Consider the following 21386-nt stretch of genomic DNA (forward strand, 5'->3'; position numbering starts at 1 on the left):
AAATTAATAAAATAAGTGAGTGGAAATTTAAAAAAAAAGGTAGCGTTGACTGGATCAGATGAATACAGGAAATAAAATAGATAAATAATTAATTAAATAAGATAAATAAATGTTAAAGGCATGATTAAAGTAATAATGCTGTCCAGGGCTAAAAATAAATTACTTCAAATTAAAATCTAAGTTAAAAAGGTAAGTCTTAAGTTTACTTTTAAAAACATCCAGAGAGCTCGCCGATTTTATGTCCAGAGGCAAAGAGTTCCATAGCTAAGGGGCATAAAATCAGAAAGCTCTCTCTCTCTCTGTTAAAACACAAGGAACATTTAAAAGGGAAGCATTCGAGGACCTCAGTGATCGAGCTGGAACATAAAATGACAGGAGATCAGTGATTTGTGGAAGAGTAAGACTGTTAAAAGCTTTAAAAACAAGTAAAAGTACTTAAAAATCAATTCTAAAAGAAACAGTTCAGAGTTTTTCAAAACGGGGAGTTATGTGATCAGTTTTCTTTTTCCGTGTTAAAACTCTGGCAGCAGCGTTTTGAACAAGCAGCCGTTTCTTTTGAGATTTTTTTGGGCAAATTGTAACAAATGTTTCCTGAGGACTCAAAATAAAGCAGGGCTAGACCATACACTTTGTCATATAATTTACAGACCATACGTCAATCCACCATGAGCAACCATTTGGTAACGTTTAGCTACAGAGGCAAGGAAAACTTCCTTTTAACAGGCAGACAACTCGGGCAGAACCATGCTTGTGGTGACTAGCCAATTATCCAACTAGATGCGATAAGATTTGAGATAGGGATAGAAAGAGAGATGGACAAACTTAAGGCCAAATCGCTAATAAAACAGTAAAAATATGGGCAATAATCGCAATAGCAGTCCAGTAAAACAAAAAAAAAAGCACAACTGATAATAGTAATTGACACAGTCGAGAAAACGGGTCCATTATTAATGTTAACAAATGTAATACTGATGATAAAAATAAGACTGATATTAATAGTTGGTCCACAATCAAGCTTGGCCATCTGCAGCAAGGACCCATGGGGATCTAGGAGACAGGAGGGTTCAAAAAGTTCCCATGAAAATATGTGGTTAGTCATGTTAAATGGATATGAATATGTAAAAATAGTTGCATGTATTAATATAACATGTATGCACACAGACAGATAGAGACAGAGGCAGAGACAAGAGCTCGGTATGTCAGGTCACTCAGCATTGTAAGGACAGTTTTGAGACTACCCTGAAAAGTAAAGACAATGTCTGACTCCTGTACTGACTAATAGACAGTTCCACAGGAGAGTGGCCTGATGATTGAAGGTTCTACCTCCCGTACTACTTTTGAAGGATTTAAATAAGTTATGTTCCTGAAAGAAGACAATAAACACTTGTGTTTTTCTTAATGTCGTTTTTGTGGTAACAGCAGTGTTTAATGGCTCAGACTAAGTTCGTGCAATGTTTAATGAGATCCGCAAGTAGTTTCTACATCAGTACATGATTCACTGTGTGTGGCCGCCTTTATGGTAACACAGAGTCAAATTAATGAATCATATCCCACCTCTTAGACAGTCTCGGATATGGTAATGACTGTCTAAACATCCGCTTTGTCTTTGCCAGCCCTGAAGTTTGTGTCCTCATGAATGTACTGCCAACATTAATCATCGTGTTGTGATTCATGGTTTATGACATAGTTCAGCTCAGCAAATCGTGTGTTGTAAAGGATATAAATTTAAGCCTTATATGCCTGCTTCTTCCATCCAGAGCTGAAGAGTCATGGCATGCTTGTCACGACAAAAACCAGATGCTTCAGATCAGCTATTCTAGGATTGTTTTTCCAGTCAGCCAGTTTTCTTGGGCTTTAAAAAGTGTCCTCTCACCTAAAATAGCCTGAGTCTTTGGGAGATTCACTGTTTGTGGCCATGCTTTTGGCATTACCCACCCTGGCTTGACTCCCACTCTCACAATCAAGATAGCAGAACTCTAGGAGGGATACCAGCAGGATTCTGTATGTAGCGCTTAACAAAGCCAGAAGCAGAATGCCAACAGTAAAAAATAGTCATAGTAAAAATTAGGGCGGCCTCTGAAATTGACTGCTTGAACCATCATTCAAGTCTGAGTTGCCTGCATGAGTATCATTGTATTCACAGCAAGCTGTAAACTTTACAAACCTAGGCTTAAAATGACTCTTCAGTGTTCACCTTTCACAAGGATTTTACCAGAAGCAAACACAAAAAGAAATAGTGGTTAGTTTTGAATGCACACAGGAAATCAGGAGTTTGGCTCGTTTGCTTCATAACAGTTTTATGTTGTGGCGCTAAACTGATAAAGAACCAATATCAGCAGAACACAGAATGAGATGTATGGCTGCTTCCTGGTAAAATAGTAAATAGATGATAATAAGATTCATCCTTTGTGCCCATAGACTGTATAAATAAATGGGTGTGGTATCCGTGACGTCACTCATCTGTTTCTGAGGCGCTGTTTTGAAGCCGGCGGGAGCCATATTGGATATGCTGAAGTCGACCTAACCGCTGTCAAGCTAGTGTGAGATAAAGAGGCGGGCTTTGAGCTTCCTAGCTAACAGCTACAGTGTTCCCGCCTGTTAATCAAGTCAGCTGTGCCTCTCATAATGCAAAACTCATAATCTTAGTATCTTCAAAATCGCTGCGTTATGAAAAAATCCCCCGCCCCCCCCACTCAATTTTTGTACCAGGCTGTACACGGGATTATTTCTGCTGCAAAGATCGGCTTTTTTGAATTGGTGTGTATGTGGTTTCCGGTACTTCCGGAGCCAGCCTCAAGCGGACCCTTCAGAAACTGCAGTTTATAACACTGCCTGCAATGGCTTTAATACTTGTGGCCGTAGGTTGCCGCATGTTTGTGTCTAATTGCCAGTGAGTTCTTCAAGTGAGTGTCAAATGGGGTGGGGAAAAAAATCTGTTGGATTAGGTTGGACTAAGCTGCTGTTTTATGAGCCCAGCAAGTTTCATACTGTTTAAGCCATATCCACTAGCAGCTTCTGAGGCTTTTTTAATGGCCTTCCTCCAAATTCATTGATTCCTAGGTTCTTCACCATCCCGGTGGTGGACAAGGCCAATAACTTGCTATATGCCACCTGAGCTGGGCACACTTCAGCATTCCATCCGCTGCTTTGCCCCCGCTTCCAATTCTGCATAACTCAGCTTCTTACGTTCACAGGCCTTCCTTTGTTATATGTAATTAACAAAGTTTTTACTAGGTGTCAGATTTTCTGCAGATATGTCCTACTTTCAGACACGCAGACACTGTGATTGAAAATAATACATTTAATAATCAATAATAATAAAATAATCAATAATAGGGCTTTGTATTGAAGAGCCAAACCTGTTTGGACTCTGTAACAGTTTTCTCATTTATGTTGTTTGAGTAGAACTGTGTATCAGGTTTGAATTGAAATAAGGGCAAGAAACTGGCTTGGATCTGTTGGTGACATTTTGTCTATTTGGAGCAGGACCCTCATGAAACAAAAGACTAAACTCTTCCTTAAGAAATGTCCATAAACTCAGGGTGGCTTGAAATATAAATATGTCTTTTCACATTTTATGATTAGAGACTGTGTGAATCGCCTGATGTGAGAGAAGTGTGGCCAGAGTTTTATTGTGTTACACCCAGAAACACCCAGTTCATCATGTGTGTCAAGAGCAGGGGAAAGCTGTTGTGGATTAGTTTAGCCCTAACCGTATGTAGCTTGATATTATGTTGTGACAAGCTACAGATAGCATAAACAATATCATGAAGCCATGTTAAATCAATCATTTATTTTAAAAGCATCTTAAAACTCTCTCTGAAAGATGCAACTACAGCATCTGACACATCTTAGGTTAGCACCCGACAAAAGAATTAACTCATAAGAGCTTCTCTTCTCAGTGAGATGACGGGGGTCTTTGCTTTTCTCTATGACACCAAGTTTAGATTCTGAAGGGAGTCAAGTGTTACCAGATGTGATGTGTAACTTCACAGCTCGGCCAGTTTGTTCAGTGCAGACAAGATAATTTGTCTTCACTTACAGCATCTTTTTTTTGTTTCTCACATCAGTCATATGACAGACTCTTGTTGAGCTGAATGTTTTGGGATTCTTTGCACTCAGAGTAGAGCATGGAGTCATAGCAGCCAGGGACTCTTGTCTACAGCAAGCAAATGTTAATATTGTAGATTATGCTAAGAACGGATACCAACTTTAAAGGTACAGTGTAAAGAAACGAGAATATTTAGCGATATCTAGTAGGGATGGCGAGGATTTTCGAATATTTGTTCACTTTGTAAAAATCGAAGAGTTACTTATAATATTTTCTCATTTTAAAAGTACATTTTTTTTAATTTTTTCAATTATCAAATAGCATTCTGGCTTGAAATGCCCATCCCTAATATCTAGCAGCCAGATTTCTCACCCCTCCCATTATGGAAGAGACGTTAGCCTTCAAAAACAAGCCCCTGCGATACACGATAAATGTAATCCCTCATTTGTCATGATTTTACTTTAAAAAAAGAATATTGCCATAGGATCACAACCCCAGGGATTCAGTTTATGTCTAGGGCTTTCAAGGCTTTGGATGCCCGTTCATATATTTGGCTGTTGGCTAAAGGAAATGGTACAGAATGGGCTTATCCCGTGGTGGCTCTTCTCCAGCCCCTACCCAGTTGGTTTCTGCCTCTCTCATCAACTCAGGGAGCCAACAGGGAGACAGTGTGCCGTGACACTACCACTACATTTTTTTTGCGTGCATCAACCACTCTCTTCTTCAACTTCCAACCGGTGCATTTCACACTTACGTTCCTATTTTGTCCATTCTGTGCTACAGTAGAACCATAGACTGTGTAAAATATGGACATAGTATCCGTGACATCACCCATCTGTTTCTGAAGAGCTGTTTTGAGGCCAATTGTCGGCGGTAGCCACATTGCTGCTGTGGAGCCAGTGTGACATAAAGAGGCAGAGTTTGAGCCTCCTAGCCAACAGCTACGGTGTTCCCGCAGTCAGCTGTGCCTCTCATTGGAAGACTGGTAATCTCAATATCTTCGAAATTGCCGCGTTAGAAAAAAATTCACCCCCCTCACAGTGTGAGCCGATAGAGAAATGAGCTACCCAGACTACACTCGTCTTTTGTCCCAGGCTGTAAACATGTTTATTTCTGCTGTAAAGATCGCCTTTTTCCCATTCATGTGTATGTGACTTCCGGTACTTCCGGAGCCAGCCTCAAGCGGATCCTCGATGAACTGCAGCTTTTAGCACTTCCGCATTGGACTCATATTTTTAGACCGGAGGTTGCCGCTTGGGTAGAACATGGCGTTGAAAGATGGTGGCCTCCATAGAAGGGGACCCGCCCATGTGTAGATATAAAAGGCCTAATCTGAATTAAAAGTATTTATAGTCCTGTAATTATTATAATGTGAACATACCTAAGAGTGTTATATTCCATTTCTACCAAACCTGTTCTGCTAATGTCGCTAAACATCACACACTGCACCTTCACTGCCCTGTTTCCTTATGAACAAAAGGCTTTGATTGTTGGCGAGAAAGCACTGTCCAAAGTCAAGTGTGACTAAAAAGCTTTGAAAATGTCCTTGTATAACAAAGTCTGACATGTTGGCCACACCCTTATTTTGCCTTTCAACATCTCTCTATGAAACAGGCGTTCTGCTGACAAATAAACAGATGCTTCAAAACTCTATTTACTGCTCTACCAAATTTGTGACTGCACACAAAATGCAGCCTGACATGCCTGTCTAATTTAGGCCTGTGTGTCTGTCCTCCTCCAGATAATATCGTGCTGCTTGTTGTGCTGGATAATTCAAGGTTATAACTTTTCCAGGAACCGTCGGCTTTAAGTGACAGACGAGGCTTATTGCTCCCACAGTGGCTGCTGACTGTTAAAAAGCCAAATAAATATCTGTCCATCAGTGTGTGTACACAGTGTCAAAGGATTAAAGGTTGACGGGAGCACTTCTATTCACAAAACCACCAATTTTGGAATTTGAAATATTTTTTTTCTTTACATCTCCAAAATACCAAACAGTACATTTTTTCAAAGCAGGAAATGATTCACGATGTGCTTTTGTCTTAAGATATACAAAACAAAAGAGGCACTGATAACCAGTTTACAACGAGAGATGCTAAAACAGATGTACAGACATATCCACAAACATTGCTTTTAGTGTTTGGACATACATAGAATTCCAAATCTGTTTTTAGATCAGGACACTTGTGGTTCGTATATTCTGCAACATTACTCGTGGGAAACGTAGGAATTTGACTGATTCTGTGTTCGCCCCACAGTCTTTCCTAACAACCCCCTTGCTAAAGCACAGAGTGCGGCTCTGTCCTACTAATACCTGAGGAAAGTCCCCTGAAATTGTCTCCAAATATCTTAGTTCAGCCATGCGTGCTTAAATGTACATGCATGCCAGACGATGCATGTGAGACTCATGCATGTATCTTTCTTGTGTTGGGGGTCTGTTTGGTCAGACGGTAGTGTTTAAACCCTCATCAAGACTTTTTGCTGCAGTAATGGATGTTTCTGGTCCTCCTCCCTCGACACCCCCTGCATATGTGGAAGTATCACGTTTCCCTTTACCACTTTCTTTCTCGTGTGCCACTCACCACAGCATCAGACTCTGATTTGCAGCTAAGAAAACAGCCTGCTCTTGCTTCTTTGCCTTTTTTTTAATGTTCCTCTGAGGTCTTGGACCTGTGGCCTGGCTTGGTCCACAGCCCAAAATGCCACCACTGACTGGCTGGCTTTTATTGGAAGCAGAGCTAAGTGTTTGTTTTCACTGCATTGTTGAGAATGAGAGATGGGGGGTACCTTGGTCTACCTTTGAGTGGGGCCTCTGGGATGCGTGCGGAGGAAAAATTGCCCTGTGCACACAATAGATTGGCAAGCACGCCAAGAGCCAAGACATCGCAGCTCGAGGACCTTGGATTCCAGCCGCAGCTTTTCTTTTCTTAAACACAACACTCTTAAGTCTTAACAGCCGTTTCCAGGGCTGTGCTGTGCGGTCTTAGGGATTATTGTAGCATAAGAGGGAAGAAAAGGAAGGTTAAAAAGTCCAACTTGAGTTTAATATTAGACAGAGTTCAATGATTAACTCAAACCTGATATTCACCTCCGCAAAGGCTGCCTTGAAGGAGACCTTAATGTCTTCCTTTTATTATTGCAGGTTAACTTTTAAACAAGCCCAAAAACAATGACGTTTTTTTTCTCTGAAAAAGAAGTTCATCAGTCTTTTTTAAGTAGTTATTTTCCTCCATTGAATAAAAAGGAGTAAAGGGATCACAAAGTCAGAAAGCTTCAGTTTATCTGAACAATAACCAGTCTTTCAGGATTTTAAGTTGCCCACAGCATCACTGACTTGTATCTCTTCTACGTATTCCACACTCTATCCAAAGCCCTCCTCCTTAGTCTGGTAAGTGTCTCAAGAGTTTGTCCATCACCTAGAGGACGTCATCCAAGATTGAAGGGATATTAGGTTTGTCCACAAAATCACTTTGACTTCCAAATGATTTCTCAAGCTCCTCTTCCCTGTTCATCAAATATCTCGTCTAGTTGTGTTTGTTCATCACCTGGAGTACGTCATCCAGGATTGAGGGGCCCAGGTCGAGGCTAAAAGAAAAGCCACTGTCCTCATCCTTTTGCTGCCCAGCACTTGTGTCACAGGTGTCTGTAGAGTCCCCGTCCTTGTCTGAACTCAGACTGCCCCATCCAGACCTTTGAGTCTGACTGGAAGCAACTTTATTCCCTCTTTGGTACCCATCCTCCTTTTCCATCTCTTCGTCTCCTTCCGCGCTGTCCAGAAGCGGCATGGAGCTGCATTTCTTCCTCTTCTGAGGCGTGATGTTCTGGTGGTCTGCATTCCAGTCAGGGCTCTCTGACCCCTCCGCCTCATCTAAGTTCAGACGTGGGGGCTTGGGTGGCGGAGAGCAGGCCAGGAAGAGGTTCTGCTCACTCTGGGAGCTTTGCAGCAGCAAATTGTGGCCCATTTTCAAGAAGGACAGGTCTCCAAAGCTGTCCGTATGGGCATCACTGCCGATGTGTGAGATATGGCGGAAATCAGCCAGCGGGAGGCTGATCATGTTGACCGACAGCACCTCCCTGCGCTTCCGGCTGGTCCAACGACCAGAGGACGGCTTCCTGTACAGTGACGTTCTCAGCGGCATGTTGTCAGATCTGTTTTTGTTCAACTTGAATGTCTTTATAAGTCCTTGAAGGTGTATCCTTTGTTCGTCAATAAATCTTCAGGTGCTGGTGAAGCTTAAAAGCATTCCGCCATCTGTAACAAAACACACGCACATGAACAAATGTTGTTCTGATAACAAGTTTCCTGTGACTGCATTTTTTTAATCAAGACTGCACTCTGAATCTCCTCTCAGTGGAAAACGGAGCAGGTCTGTGCCTGCGCTCCTCATGTAATTTAGCAGCAGATGTGAGCGTGGTGCTTTATCAGTTGGCTTGATGTGAATCAGCAGCCATGTTTTGAGATTGCACCTGCTCTGCTTGATTTTGATTTAATGAAATTCAGTATTATTTGGCTTCAGTGGTACGCTCCACAATGCTTTTAGTCTTTCATCTCTAAATATTTACTCCCCAAATCCTTGTTTTTCTCATAAGAGCAGGTGTGGTCTGCAGCCTGTCTTCTTGAGGAAATATATTAGCCTACTTGAGACTTCCAGTAACTAAAACAACAAAAACACAGATTCCCAAAGGGTTATTGTTTTCCTGCATGTAAGAAAATCCATCTCTTCACATTTTGTTTTGGCAGAACAGGAGGTTTTTACCGTAACTTCAGTCAGATATCAGGACTACAATGTCTCAGAACACATGTTTATGATTTGGGGAAAAATACAAATAATACGGATGCAATTAGTTCATTTTTCTGCGGTGTGAGAGTTATGCAGATACTCTTGATGTGGAAGTTGAGAGGATGAGTTATACTTAAACCATTCGTAACATTGCACTCTACTCTAATACATTTTAAAATAAGTTATCGCGTTTGTAATGTAATTTGAGGCTTTTGTGTTCATAAACTTACTTCCACTAATACAACTTTAAAGGAAACGTCTCGTTCAGTATGAGTAATACAGCTATTACAGTTAAACTATTCAAAACAAGGAGACCCTTATGCCTGCCGTGACCTGTAATCATTTTATTAAGTAAAACAGACCCCAGTTCATCAACACTGGCACGCTGATTAGATAATCCGCTAAGTGTCTGTGATTTTACGGTCTCACACAGCCAAACAGCTTTGCCCACATTAGCTCTGTGTTCGTGACTTGAAACACTCACTCTGTAAATTTGTAAGCCACTACAGCAAACAGGTTTTGTTGGCCTGTAAAGGTTTTACCGGCACTTTAGTAGCAGCGGGAGATTGGAGAGCGTGGACACAACAGCATTCCTTTCCAAACATGTCAGTTTGACCAAGGAGGAGTCCTAGGATTTCAGCCATGAGTATTGTATTCAGGAAACACTTCAAGGCCAAGTCAAAATTAAAGAAGCCCATAAAAACACATTGGCCAAGAAACGTTTCTTAAATTATCCTCCAGAAGGCTGCCATAAATGATCCATCTTTGAGACAGATGAGGAATATGTTTGATGAAAACTCTCACCGCCATTTAAAAGCAACCATTTCAAGAGTTTTCTTTCCCTGCAGTTGTTTTTATAGCGAGATAAATAACGACTGAAGAGATAAAGATTGATTAGGTCGTTCTTACCTGTCTTACTGAGCAAATACAGGATAGTAGAATCCCCACACATGCACACACGGCTCTGTCAGGAAAGAAGGAAGCGTCTACCTGCACATGTTGGCAAACTCTCCCTTAACATGATCAGGCTTGTTCAACAGTTACAGAGAAGACCTGGTTATGCAGCCTTGAGAGAGAGAGAAACAGGGTCACTTCAAACGGTATTTTCCCCAGCGTCAAAAACAAGTTTAACATTTAGTTGAAGAATGTAACGACCAAAATAAAGCTTCTCACCTTTGCTTTGCTGCTGCTCAGATGAATATTTGATCCTATTATCCTCTGTTTCTTCAGTGCTGATCCTCCCCAGTGTTAACTCCCTGCTGCATTGCAGACCTCTCCAGGTGTGCCGGTGAAAGTCCTCTCTGTCTGAGAGATAAGGCAGGTGAGGTCAGAGTACAAGAGGTATCCAGGTGGAGTCTGTCCCTCAGGTTTTTTTTTCCCTTAAGGCTTTCTGTAGTTTGTATTTTCAGTAATCCTTCTTTAAAAACGTCGCCAGTCTTCAGATGATGTCATCCTGGTCGGATATGAGTTGGCCTCTTAGTCACATGTGTCACACTGCGGGTTGACTGGCTGCACCCATTACCTGCACCAAAGCGTACGGTACAGATTTAATCCCTTTGATAAAGAGAGGCCGACATGCGGGAGAAAATGGTGTGAATGTGTTTGAGCGAGGGACAGAAAGAGGCTGAGGTGAGCGTGTTTGAGAGTGTGTGTCTCATAGATTGTGTGCTTGTGCCTAAAAGGAAGTCATAGTCAGTGAGCAAACAGGTCAGAGGAGGGGGTTAACAGATCTCTAATCTCCATGTCATTGTTCCTCTGCTCTGCTGATTTCCTGATTTCCTGCTTACTGTTGGCTTGTCTAAAGCCCCGGAGACCAGCCCACTCCACAGGCCCTTCTGCCTGACTGGAAGCCTATAGCTCCTCTATGTAATCACAGCACCCTATCTCACACAGACATGTACGTACAGGCACGCTGGATTGCACAAGTGAGATAACTTGTTGCATTTCCAATTCTCACGCCTCCAGCATGTTGCCTTTGGAATGCTTTAGCAAAACATTAATGGAAATTGTGTCACAATGGCAGACTTTTCTCTGCCGTATGGAATTTGTTTGTGTTAAAATGGGCAGGACTAAAGCATATCACACCTTAGGTTTATTACCCCCTTTATACTATTTAATCACTGTAGTAAAGTTTAAACCACTGCAACACTGTTTCAAAGCAAATCTACAAAAATCAGGTATATGCCAAAGTATTACAGTCCACAGAGAAAGGACACAGCTAAAGATCTTTTTGTTCACAATCTCAGTACTTCTTCTCATTTACTGATCTGAAGCACGCAGGGTGTGAAGGAAATGGACAAATGGTAACTTTCACTTTTCCTCCAGTCCTTTCAAATCGATCCAATAAACATGAGGCGTGCCGCCTGATCCTCTCTTGTTCTCCCGCTCTGCTCTCCAGAGCCAGAACGGTTTGCAAGACCAGACACAATTACTCACGCAAATGAAATTATCATAACATTTACTCAAGACCGAAACAGAACATTTTTAAACATTTCTCTTCTGAGAAACTCCCTCCTTCCTCCACCGTACACTGCAGAGCTGCTATCATGCTAGTAGACAATCATGGAGAAGAGCTGGTGTTATATCCAGTGTTTGGGAATGACCTCACAAGACCTGCCGTCTGACCAAAGTTGGTCTGACTGTATAAGTTGTGTTGTCATGCTATGTAGCCTCCGGGCCGATGCGTTTAGCCCAGGCACGATTTGTGTGTAAGCCTCTTTTCTAAGGCTTGACCATAGCGGGCGATGTGGTTTGATGCAGCTATGCAGGGCCTGAAATCTGGGATGCTGTGTGTTTTTGTTGTTGCAGGATAAAAAGTGTTTCCAGATATTGCTTTGACTGGCGCTAGAAGCCCAAACTGAGGCTTTGGTGGATATTCTTCTGGCTCTTTGTTGTGTGTTCCCAAGCTTCCGCTGTATCAAGGCACTTGGAGAGCCGGCATTTAGACTGGATTTAGGACAAGAGCTGTCTGATTCTTTTATATGAAAAACATTTTTTTAATGACTAGAAACACAGCACACTCTGTACTTAAATTCACCTTGTAGTACGTTCATTTTTACTCAGACCGGAAAACCTACTGGACTATGCCGTCTATTCCTTCCTTAAAGTGGAAACTTTGCTGCTCCGTCTGTATCTGCCTTTAAAACAGTTTCTGCAAGCTACCCTTTGCAGTGTCCTTTCATCATCCCAACCATTGTCGTCACAGTTTGTCTTCAAAGTTATGACTCAGTGATGAGCTTTCTGAAAGAGCTCCAACAGAAACTTGGCTGTCTGGCTGCTAACAGGAGAGTGCTGACAGACAATTTACTCCATGACCGCAACATGACAAAGAACTAACAACAGTCAAAGTCCAGGTGTTATGTTATACAATACCAAGTGCAGACTCATTAACACATGACAAAGCCTACAGGAGCTTGTAATCAGCAGAGTAAGGTCTCATCAGGTCTCACACAGTATGGTTGTAAAAGACAATGCCAAGAAATGCAGATACTAAATCAATGTTAAACAGCTTCATTATTAACATGTTAGGTTTTACACATGAATTTGCTTTGATACATTTTCTAGCCTTCAGGCACCATTTAATATTACAATTTGAAACATATTTTTAATATTTTAAAATGTGAATTCAAGTGGACTAAACTTTATAACACCGTGCTACAGAGTTGCAAAATCATGTGTTTGAATGTGGTCCCTCCTCCCTGACATTCTCTGCTGAAACTGACTAAAAAAGACAAAACTTTCCCTTTAAGAAAATCTGTTTTATATGCTATGCAAGGAATAATGTATAGTGACCAGATGGTTATTCAAACTAGCATCCAAAGTGAATCCTGGGTAGGAAAGACCCTGACACGAAGTGAAGGGGTTTTGCTCACCCTGAAGGAATTCTGATTTGCACAAGCACCTGTTCACTAAACATGACCCTGCTTAGTAATACCTAGCTATTAACTACAAACGATAACAGTTGACATGAAAGTTGACTTAAAGAGGATTTTATTTCCTTAAAAATTGGTGATTCATAAAGCTTAAAAAAATATGTTCACGTGTGTCCTTGTCAGCTCTGCTTCTTCACAGGCTTTACAGTTGACACATCTTTAAGAAATAATCCGGGCAATTATTAGAACTTTTGCTATTGCTGTTAACACCACCCCTTTTGGTTTAACTTACTTAGCAGTGATTGGAAACTTAGATGCACTTTCTAGTTCTGCTGCTGTTGCCTGGATTGCAGGACAGGATCTAACATTAAAAATATCCTCCATGCTGTTAAGCCTGCAGATACAGAATCCTGATGGAAGCTAACGTTCTTGCCACAACAGGCAGAGGTGCAATGTGCACAACTTCTTTCATGAGCGATTTGATATCACCTGACATGGCATTGCTTTGCTGCTGAGAGTCAATCCCAGTTGTTATGAGGTTAAATCAATCAGAATCAAGTATTTAACACAACTGGGTAATAAATATTCTATATGTATGTCTTTTTTTTTTTAAGACACTAATAATAATATGTGATCAGCTCAAGATTTGACCCATTTCAAACGGAGCTGGTACGAGACCACCTGGATGGGGGAACTCAGGATTTCGCAATATGAAACATCTGTAGTGTAGAGGTCTTCCTATTGTATTGCAGTTGTCATAAAGAACACACATGCATCACTCATAACATGTTATTTTTTCAGTGACTGTAGGCGGTCAGTGTAGGCTGAGAATGTGCTGCTGGCACAGAGTCATTTGTAATTGCATAATGATGGCTGGGGTATTTGTATTTCTTTGAAGACTGCAGATATGATGTAAACAGTGTACAGCAGAATATATTCCACCATCTGTTTGTTATGCACATTTATTAGATAAGAACCTGTGTTAATATGGGAACATACTGTATATGTACGTATAGACAAAGCAACAACAGTTTACATTTTTTGTGCAGGACCTTGATTTCATTTTTCTCTCTCGTCATATTGCCTGAGCTCTTTTTGACATCTCCAAGGTCCAGACTGCATTCTTACACCAGTCCTGTGGCCCCTTTTTGTTTTAATGTGAAATCTGTTGCAATCAGAGGGCTTTTACTGGAAGGCCAGGATGTGAAAGACATAATTTTGCTTTTACAACGAAGTATTGTTGGATATTAAAGAAGCCAAACCCCCACATCTCCCCATTCTAGGATCCCTGAGCTCATCCATCATAAAGAGAAATGCCAGGGCACCGGGAGTTCAGCTCTTTACTGCCATTTCTCTTTTCACTGTTTATTTCTTTTACTTTTGCAGTTTCCAAAGACACTCTCCATCTCTGTTCAACATGCTTCCTCTGTTCAACACCGTGACCACGTACAACCACATGCATTCACCTCCCCTCACATATAAAAACTTATACTGAATGCATCAGGGGAAAGTGTTGAGACTGTGTCACTTTCTCAGAAGACTCATCTTTAATTCCATTCCGTTCCTCCAAGATTTAGCAGGTTGTTTTGTGCCTTCCATTCAAGTTTAAAGTGATAAATGATAAGATTAGATTTGCACCTTTTCCCTAACTTTCAGCCCTAAAGGAATAGCGATGCATTAATCAAGAAATGCTCAAGATTTTGGATTTCAAGGGAGGGGTTGGACTTAGAACCTGATACTGATAAAGATGTCTATTTTTTACTATAATATTTTATTAACAAGCCTAAAGGCACTGTGAGGAAATTTTCTGTAGTGTTCATTCTGGGGACCTCTCATTGGTGTTTTTCTGGGAATAAAACCGCATTTCCCAGGAGCACTGTCACCCAATGTGGATAAGATGTAGCTCTTGCCCAAGTGTGCATTTGATGTGGAAGCAAGTAGTAGAACACAGATCTTCTTTTCAATACCACTTTTCTTTGTTCAAGACAGATGCAGAGTGATGAGGTCATGTATTCATTTCTGGCTACGACTAACCACGTCATGATGCGTGCTCTGCTGTTCCAATTTGTGTCTAAATAAAGTAAATATGCACACTTTAGGGTTTCCCTGTCTGAAACACCACTTTAACAGAAAACGTACCTCTTTCTGCTAATCCTGCTTTATTATCACTCATGAGGAGAGAACATTAAATATAAAGAAAATTATGTAAAGACATAAAACTTCTCCTGTTTGCTAACTTCACCAGCAGAGTCCTAATCAAGTGGCAACCTCCAGCCACGAGAATTGAAGCCAATGTGGAAACCACATACACACCAATTCAAAAAGCAGATCTTTACAGCAGAAATAAACATGTTTACAGCCTGGTACAAAGAATTAGTTTAGTCTGAATAGCTCATTTCTCGATCGGCACAGGTGGGAACACTGTAGCTGTTGGCTAGGAGGCTCAAAGCCCGCCTTTTTACCTCACACTAGCTCGACAGCAGTTAGGTTGACTTCAGCATTTCCAATATGGCTCCCACCGACGATTAGCTTCAAAACAGAGCTTCAGAAACAGATGGGAGACGTCACTGATAATCTCACTTTACTTTGTAAGTCATGAAGTGGCTTTAGAGTAGGAGTGACGCTTTTTCAAACTCAGTTCAATATTCCTCACAGTGACTTTAGGGAATCATCTTTATAATTTGTCAAAGCTACAAATTACTATGGGAGTTCCAATTGAGATAATCTGATGACTGCGTTTTTAAAGTTGCTGCAATTTTTTTATACAGTTGATATGTTTCCCAGTGTAGTTTTCGGGATGTCTGTTAATCCTCGACTCTAGTATGAAATAATTGTCACAATCAGCGATCTGTAGATGTACTTACTAAGCCAAGATTTGCAGAGCTCCCCTCCACAGACACATGGCCTTCACTGTCTAATAAAAAAAGGTCTGTCTTGTAGTTTCATTCAAAAACCAGATGTTAACAGGACATGTGCATGTAAAGGGTTAAATACAGGAAATCGATTTGAGCCTTAATCTCTGTGTAGTGTTTGTTCTTCACTAACAAAAACAGTATAATAGAGCAGACCTTTGGGGTTTTATGTCTACTGAGTCTTGTAATGAATGATGATTAATCCTCTTCCATTTGCAAAGCTCCAGTTTTGCCTGCAGAGGAATTTCACCTTGGGTTTCCAGCATTGCATGTGCAGCACCCACTGCCCGCTGCCTGTTTGTTTGAGTTACGCGGGAGTGCTCGGGCACCCACACACACACATATACACACACACTCGCTCTCTCTTACACTCGCACACAAATGATCTCTAAATAAGTGATCGCCTCTCATAAATCACCTTCTCCATAGCTCTGTGACACACTCACCCACAGTGAAACACACACTGCGCCACCACCACACACACTGCAGATAAATAGCCCCTTGATTAACTTCACCAGAGTGCATTAGCGGCAGAAATGTTAGCCCGGACCACAGAGAAGGCTTCCTTAAAGAGACCATTTTTCTCTTGGCAGCAGAGATCACATCTTGGCTCTGTGAGCATGTAGTTAGAGATATCTGATGGCGGATGAGGGTCATATTTAATCCAGTTATCAAATACAAACTGGTAACCTCACACACTGCAGGATAAAGTAAGAAACTGCAAGGTAAGCAACAAATAAAAAGGTTAGAAGTCTGTACAGTTTAGTGTTGAGCGAAAGTGGAGGTATTCAAAAAAAGAATGTGTGAGAGGGAATCATTTTGAGTTTTTTAGATTTGGAGTCAGAATTAAAAATTATTATGCAACCACCATAATGATTATACAATCATCACTGACATCTTCCAGGGTGATTCATCTGTCAGGTTTTTAGGCATATAAAGAACAAAAAATGCAACACGTGGTGTTTTCTCCTAAAAAAAAAAGGAGCTGCACAAACATTTGCAGAAAGGTGGGCACAGCTCACACAATGATCTGAAGTGTACCTTGGGGAATTGTAGGATTTACTCTTCTCCCAGAACACCTCAAACTTTTTATTTTCTGATGCCCAAAGAGAAGATGATTCTTTTCATGTCAAAGATTTCAAATACCAGCACATCTTACGCCTTAAATCTCCAATTAAAAGAACACAGGGGCAGGTCTATTGTTGATAAGGTTGCTGCACAAGCATGAGTTGCAAATGTCTCTGTTTTTGTCCAATCAATCAATCAAACAATCAATCAATCAATCAATCAATCAATCAATCTTTTTTAGGCACCAAATCACAACAAACATTATCTCAAGACGCATACAAACAATGCAGGTCTAGACCGTACTCTATATTAAATTATATTAACAAAGACCCAACATCAAGCCAGGATAAGATCCAGTCCCATCTTACAGACAGGTCTCTGATCTCACCTTAATCCACCATGAGTAGAGCACTTTGCAGCATTTAGCAAGTTACAGCGGCAAGGACCAACTTTCTTTTAACAGGCAGAAACCCCGAGCAGCCTTGACTCATGTTAGCCATCTGCCTAGACAGAGTTGGGGTTGGAAAGAGGGACAGATAGGGAGATGAAGAGAGACAGATGATAGTGGTGAGACTGATAGTAGTAGTTGTAGCAGGTGGAATCTGCAGCAGCAGGCCATCTACTTTAGTGACTCAAGTCCTGTGTTCATTTACATTCACATTTACATTGTTGGCATAGAGCTGAAGCTCTTGAACAGGTCACCATTGATACTACAATTTGTTTGTATATTGGTTTGCAAATACATGTACTGTCTATTCATATTTTTGTACAAGTTTAAACTTTCCTGGCGAAATAACTTCTTGTGATAATTTGACGTGAGCGGATCTCTCTATTTTTCCTCTGTTGTAGAGATAGCATGCTTGATTTTACAGCGGCCCTAGTCCACACACACTGTCCTCTCTAGTGCATAGGCACACACTCATTTCCTCACATACTCACTCACTTGTGCCGAAATACTTACGGACTCACACACATCTCGCACAAACACACACACTGGAATGGTGTAATTTGCAGCTGATCTGACAGCCTGTGCCGGGGGAACTCAGCGGCCACCTGCGCTGTGGGATGCCTCCTGCTGTGTGTGGGAAGGAGTGCGAGAAGAGAGTGTGTGTGTGTGTGTGTGTGTTTGTGTGATACACTCCCTGACTCACAGCACTGGTGGTATTCATGATGTCATTACTGGCCTGGGGTCAGACTGGGGTGTGCTGTTTGGAGGCCTCGCCATGTGCTGATGTCACGTCACTAATCCTTAGCTTGTTTGTGTGTGTGTGTGTGTGCGTGTGAGGTTTTACTACCATTCTACCTCTGCGGTGGCCTCGTGCCCTCCTCTCTGGGCCTATTGTTTGTGCTCTGTGGTTTCCTACTCACCCTGCACACACATACATATGCATGCATACGTACACAATCAAGTGTTTGGTTACTGTGATGCACTGGCTAAAAATGTACATTACAAGTCAACACCTGAGGCAAGGAAACATTCTTCATTGAGAGAAGAAGTGCATCACATTACCCATAAAGCACCTGTTAATACTCAGAATTCCCCTTTATTATAACCCTTGTGCTGTCCACCCATCACCATGCCAAGTACAGAAAAAGTCAATCTAACTCTGACTTGAGAGTTTTAAGGTGCAGTTCAGTATAGTGACCAGTAGAGGGCAGGGCAGAGTTGAGCTATATCACAGAAGAGGAAGCATTTTCATCCGTTTCTTGTGTACTTGCTTGTGTTTGGTTTAATCTAAAGATGCAAGGCCTGTTTATTTACTTAATGGTGTTCGCGTGATATTTCAGAGTTACGTGTCAGACGAGGGCTTGAGCTCACATTACTGGAATGATAATAGCAGCTTTCCTCAATCCAGAGGCAGGATGGAGGAGGAGGGAGGGAGGGAGGGACAGGGGGGATAACTTCCCCTCACCGACCCTCTCCTCTCCTCTCCTCTCCTCTTCTTCTTCCATGATTCCCCTCTTTTTCTCTGCACATGGATGGTGGAGTCCCCGTGATGTTTTCCAGATGCCTCAGCTCAGGGAGCACATTGACAAAAACCTACCTCTCCTCCTCCACAACGCTCACTCTAGCCGTCTCTCTCAGTCCTTCATGCACACACTCACTCGCTCTCACTCAGCCCTTCATGCACACACTCACTCGCTCTCACTCAGCCCTTCATGCACACACTCACTCGCTCTCACTCAGTCCTTCATGCACACATTCACTTGCTCTCTCCTGCAACTCACTGTCTTGATAAAGAGACACTTCCTTGGCCCAGCAGACTTCCTTGATATAATCCTATAAAACTCTGGCTCATTCTTAGGACACATCGCCAAATTTGGATGATTGTGTCTATGAGTACATATGTGTGTGTGTTATATAAATAAGCACCTAAAATGCTAGCATAGGCCCACATTTGACTTCCTTTGACTACCTTTGTGTACAGCTCTTGACCTGTGTCTGTGAGACGTCTGGACTGTGCTTGATTATCCAGTGGCTGCCTTCTCCCATTCCCTCCCTCAGCAAGAGAATCCTTCACCGTAGTAGTCCAAGCCCAAATCCATCGAAGACATCACACACAGTAAAACCCCACTGCGACTGCCAGGCTCAATCTAAGCCCTCATTTTTGGGTTAAATGACCTCAGGCAGCGGAATTACCCTGTCACAGTTGCTCTGCCGACTGCAGCTTCATGCATGTTCACCCTGCCGTCACGCTGATGGTAAATGAGATGAGAGCATGCATCCAAAGCCTTCTCCTTCATCCACTGAGCACCCACAGGCCCCGTCGTGAAAGCAAACAGACAGTGGATGGTGACAGTGGTGTCATTTGCTCCATGCTGCTCTGAGTCGCTGTTGTTATGATGTAATATTCATGTGTTTGACTTCTCCATGACTTTATGCCCGTAATATTGCTCAATCAAATGATCTTGAATTATGATTAAAGGGTTTATTCCACTGATTTTCACATCAAGTTAGGGGAGTGAAGCTTTGTGATGTTATCTTGGTTTGTTCTTGACAGCAAGTCTTTTTTGCAACAAACCGTCTGGAAGACTTTTAGCATTTATAAACCTCAGAGCTGCCCAATGAAAGGTTTAAGTGCTTAAATTATGGTAAATGTAGGATCCTGGGACAAGATTATTTTCCATAAAATTTTAAATAAGTTATAGAAAAGGTCTGTTACAATAGCCCCATAAACCTGAGATAAAATCCCTACAGTCTAAAGCAACAGCAAGTGACATTAAACCAAGCGGCAACCTCTGGCGGCTAGAATTGAAGCCAACCAGGAAATGTTGAAACTGCAGTTTCTCGAGTGTCTGCTTGAGTCTGGCTCCCGAAGTACCGGAAATCACATACTAATTCAAAAAAGCTGATCTTTATAGCAGAAATAAACATGTTTACAGCCTGGTACAAAAACGACTGTAGCCTAGAATGCTCATCTCTCGGTCGGCACACACTGTACAGGGGGTGAATTTTTCCATAAAGCAGCGATTTCGAAGATATTAACATTACAAGTTTTCTATTATGAGAGGCACAGCGGATTAGATTGATAGGCGGGAACACTGTATCTGTTGGCTAGGAGGCTCAAAGCCCGCCTCTTTACCTCGACAGAAGTCAGGTTGACTTTAGCATATCCAATATGGTTCCCACCGACGATTGGCTTCAAAACAGCGCTTCAGAAACAGATGGGTGACGTCATGGAGACTAAGTCCATTATTTATACAGTCTATGTATAAAACACATTTGTAACTTCAAAAGGTCTTAAAAAACAAGTAAGTTATCCAACTTAAGAACATTATGTCATTCATCTTCTATCTTAATTGATTATGGCTTCAATTTAAAGATGGTGGATCTTTTATTTGTCTGTTTTAATAGAGATAATTAGATGACACACCGTCTTAAGCCTCTTTCTTGCACTGCACTCTTAGTATACTTGTGCCAAAGCATATTTTTCACCCCAACTTTATCCTGACCTTTTCCTTCTAGCTCCCGGGTTCAATTTCCACAACAGGTCAGGGTGAACTGCTGTGTGAATGTAGCAGGCAGTGGTCTTAAGAATTCACTGCTACTGAGTGGGTGAAGTGATGATGTGGTTCACATTGAGCAGAGTTTCTCTGCCTAGTGCTCTTTGCCATCCACTACATCTGTCAGTTCATTGTTTTAAATGGCTGTTTGTCTTGTAGAAATGTACATATACATACATGTACATATGTTGCAAATAAATGAACACATAACAGTCGCCTTGATAGAAGACTTCTCCTACCCAGCACTCCTCCTCTCACCTACACCACCATCAAACAGAGTATATCGAGATGTGAACACACGTCCGACAGAAAACACCTCCTCCTGAGAGGTGTATGTGCAAGTTCTGTTTTCCCCCCTGCATTAACACCTCTGTGTCTCTCTCTTGCAGAGCGCCCTGACAAACGAGCGTGACTATGAGAGTGTGGTGATGATGAAGATGAGGCAGGCTGCTGAGCGACAGAAACTCATAGAACAAATGCAGAGAGACGATGAGGAAGATGGAGGGTCATAGTCCACAGCAGGACCACACTGGGTACCAGCCTGCAGCTATTTAATAAATGAATCTGTGTCAGGCTTTAGTTTCATAAAGCCTCCTCACTGTTTTGTTGTCATGTTTTTACACTGTGTGGACAAATAAATCTTTTTAATAGTTAAAAAAAATGTCTCTCACATCTGTGGTTGTGAGTATGTGTTGTC

At 41.7% G+C, this 21386-nt stretch overlaps 2 protein-coding genes across 2 annotated transcripts in view; one reads left to right on the top strand and one right to left on the bottom strand.

Moving 5' to 3' along the window:
• The window catches only part of dnajc17 (DnaJ (Hsp40) homolog, subfamily C, member 17), a 43154-nt gene extending 21810 nt beyond the window's left edge, over positions 1 to 21344 (top strand). Inside the window, exon 11 of the mRNA XM_034675856.1 lies at positions 21079 to 21344. Within this exon, the coding sequence (XP_034531747.1) occupies positions 21079 to 21201 (123 nt within the window). The 3' untranslated portion in view covers positions 21202 to 21344. The remainder of the gene's footprint in view (positions 1 to 21078) is intronic.
• On the bottom strand, positions 7077 to 10090 carry LOC117806796 (cdc42 effector protein 3). Its single transcript, XM_034675857.1, has 3 exons — positions 10006 to 10090; positions 9742 to 9898; positions 7077 to 8303 (listed from the first exon to the last, which is right to left on the bottom strand). The coding sequence occupies exon 3, from the start codon at positions 8188 to 8190 to the stop codon at positions 7576 to 7578; it is 615 nt and encodes a 204-aa protein (XP_034531748.1). The 5' UTR covers positions 8191 to 8303; positions 9742 to 9898; positions 10006 to 10090; the 3' UTR covers positions 7077 to 7575.
• Positions 21345 to 21386: the final 42 nt, after the last annotated feature.

The sequence above is a fragment of the Notolabrus celidotus genome, chromosome 22 (assembly GCF_009762535.1).
Source record: "Notolabrus celidotus isolate fNotCel1 chromosome 22, fNotCel1.pri, whole genome shotgun sequence".
Lineage (NCBI taxonomy): Eukaryota > Metazoa > Chordata > Actinopteri > Labriformes > Labridae > Notolabrus > Notolabrus celidotus.

Excerpts from the sequence above, each read along its gene's own strand:
- LOC117806796 (XM_034675857.1), bottom strand. The coding sequence starts at position 8,190 with ATGCCGCTGAGAACGTCACTGTACAGGAAGCCGTCCTCTGGTCGTTGG.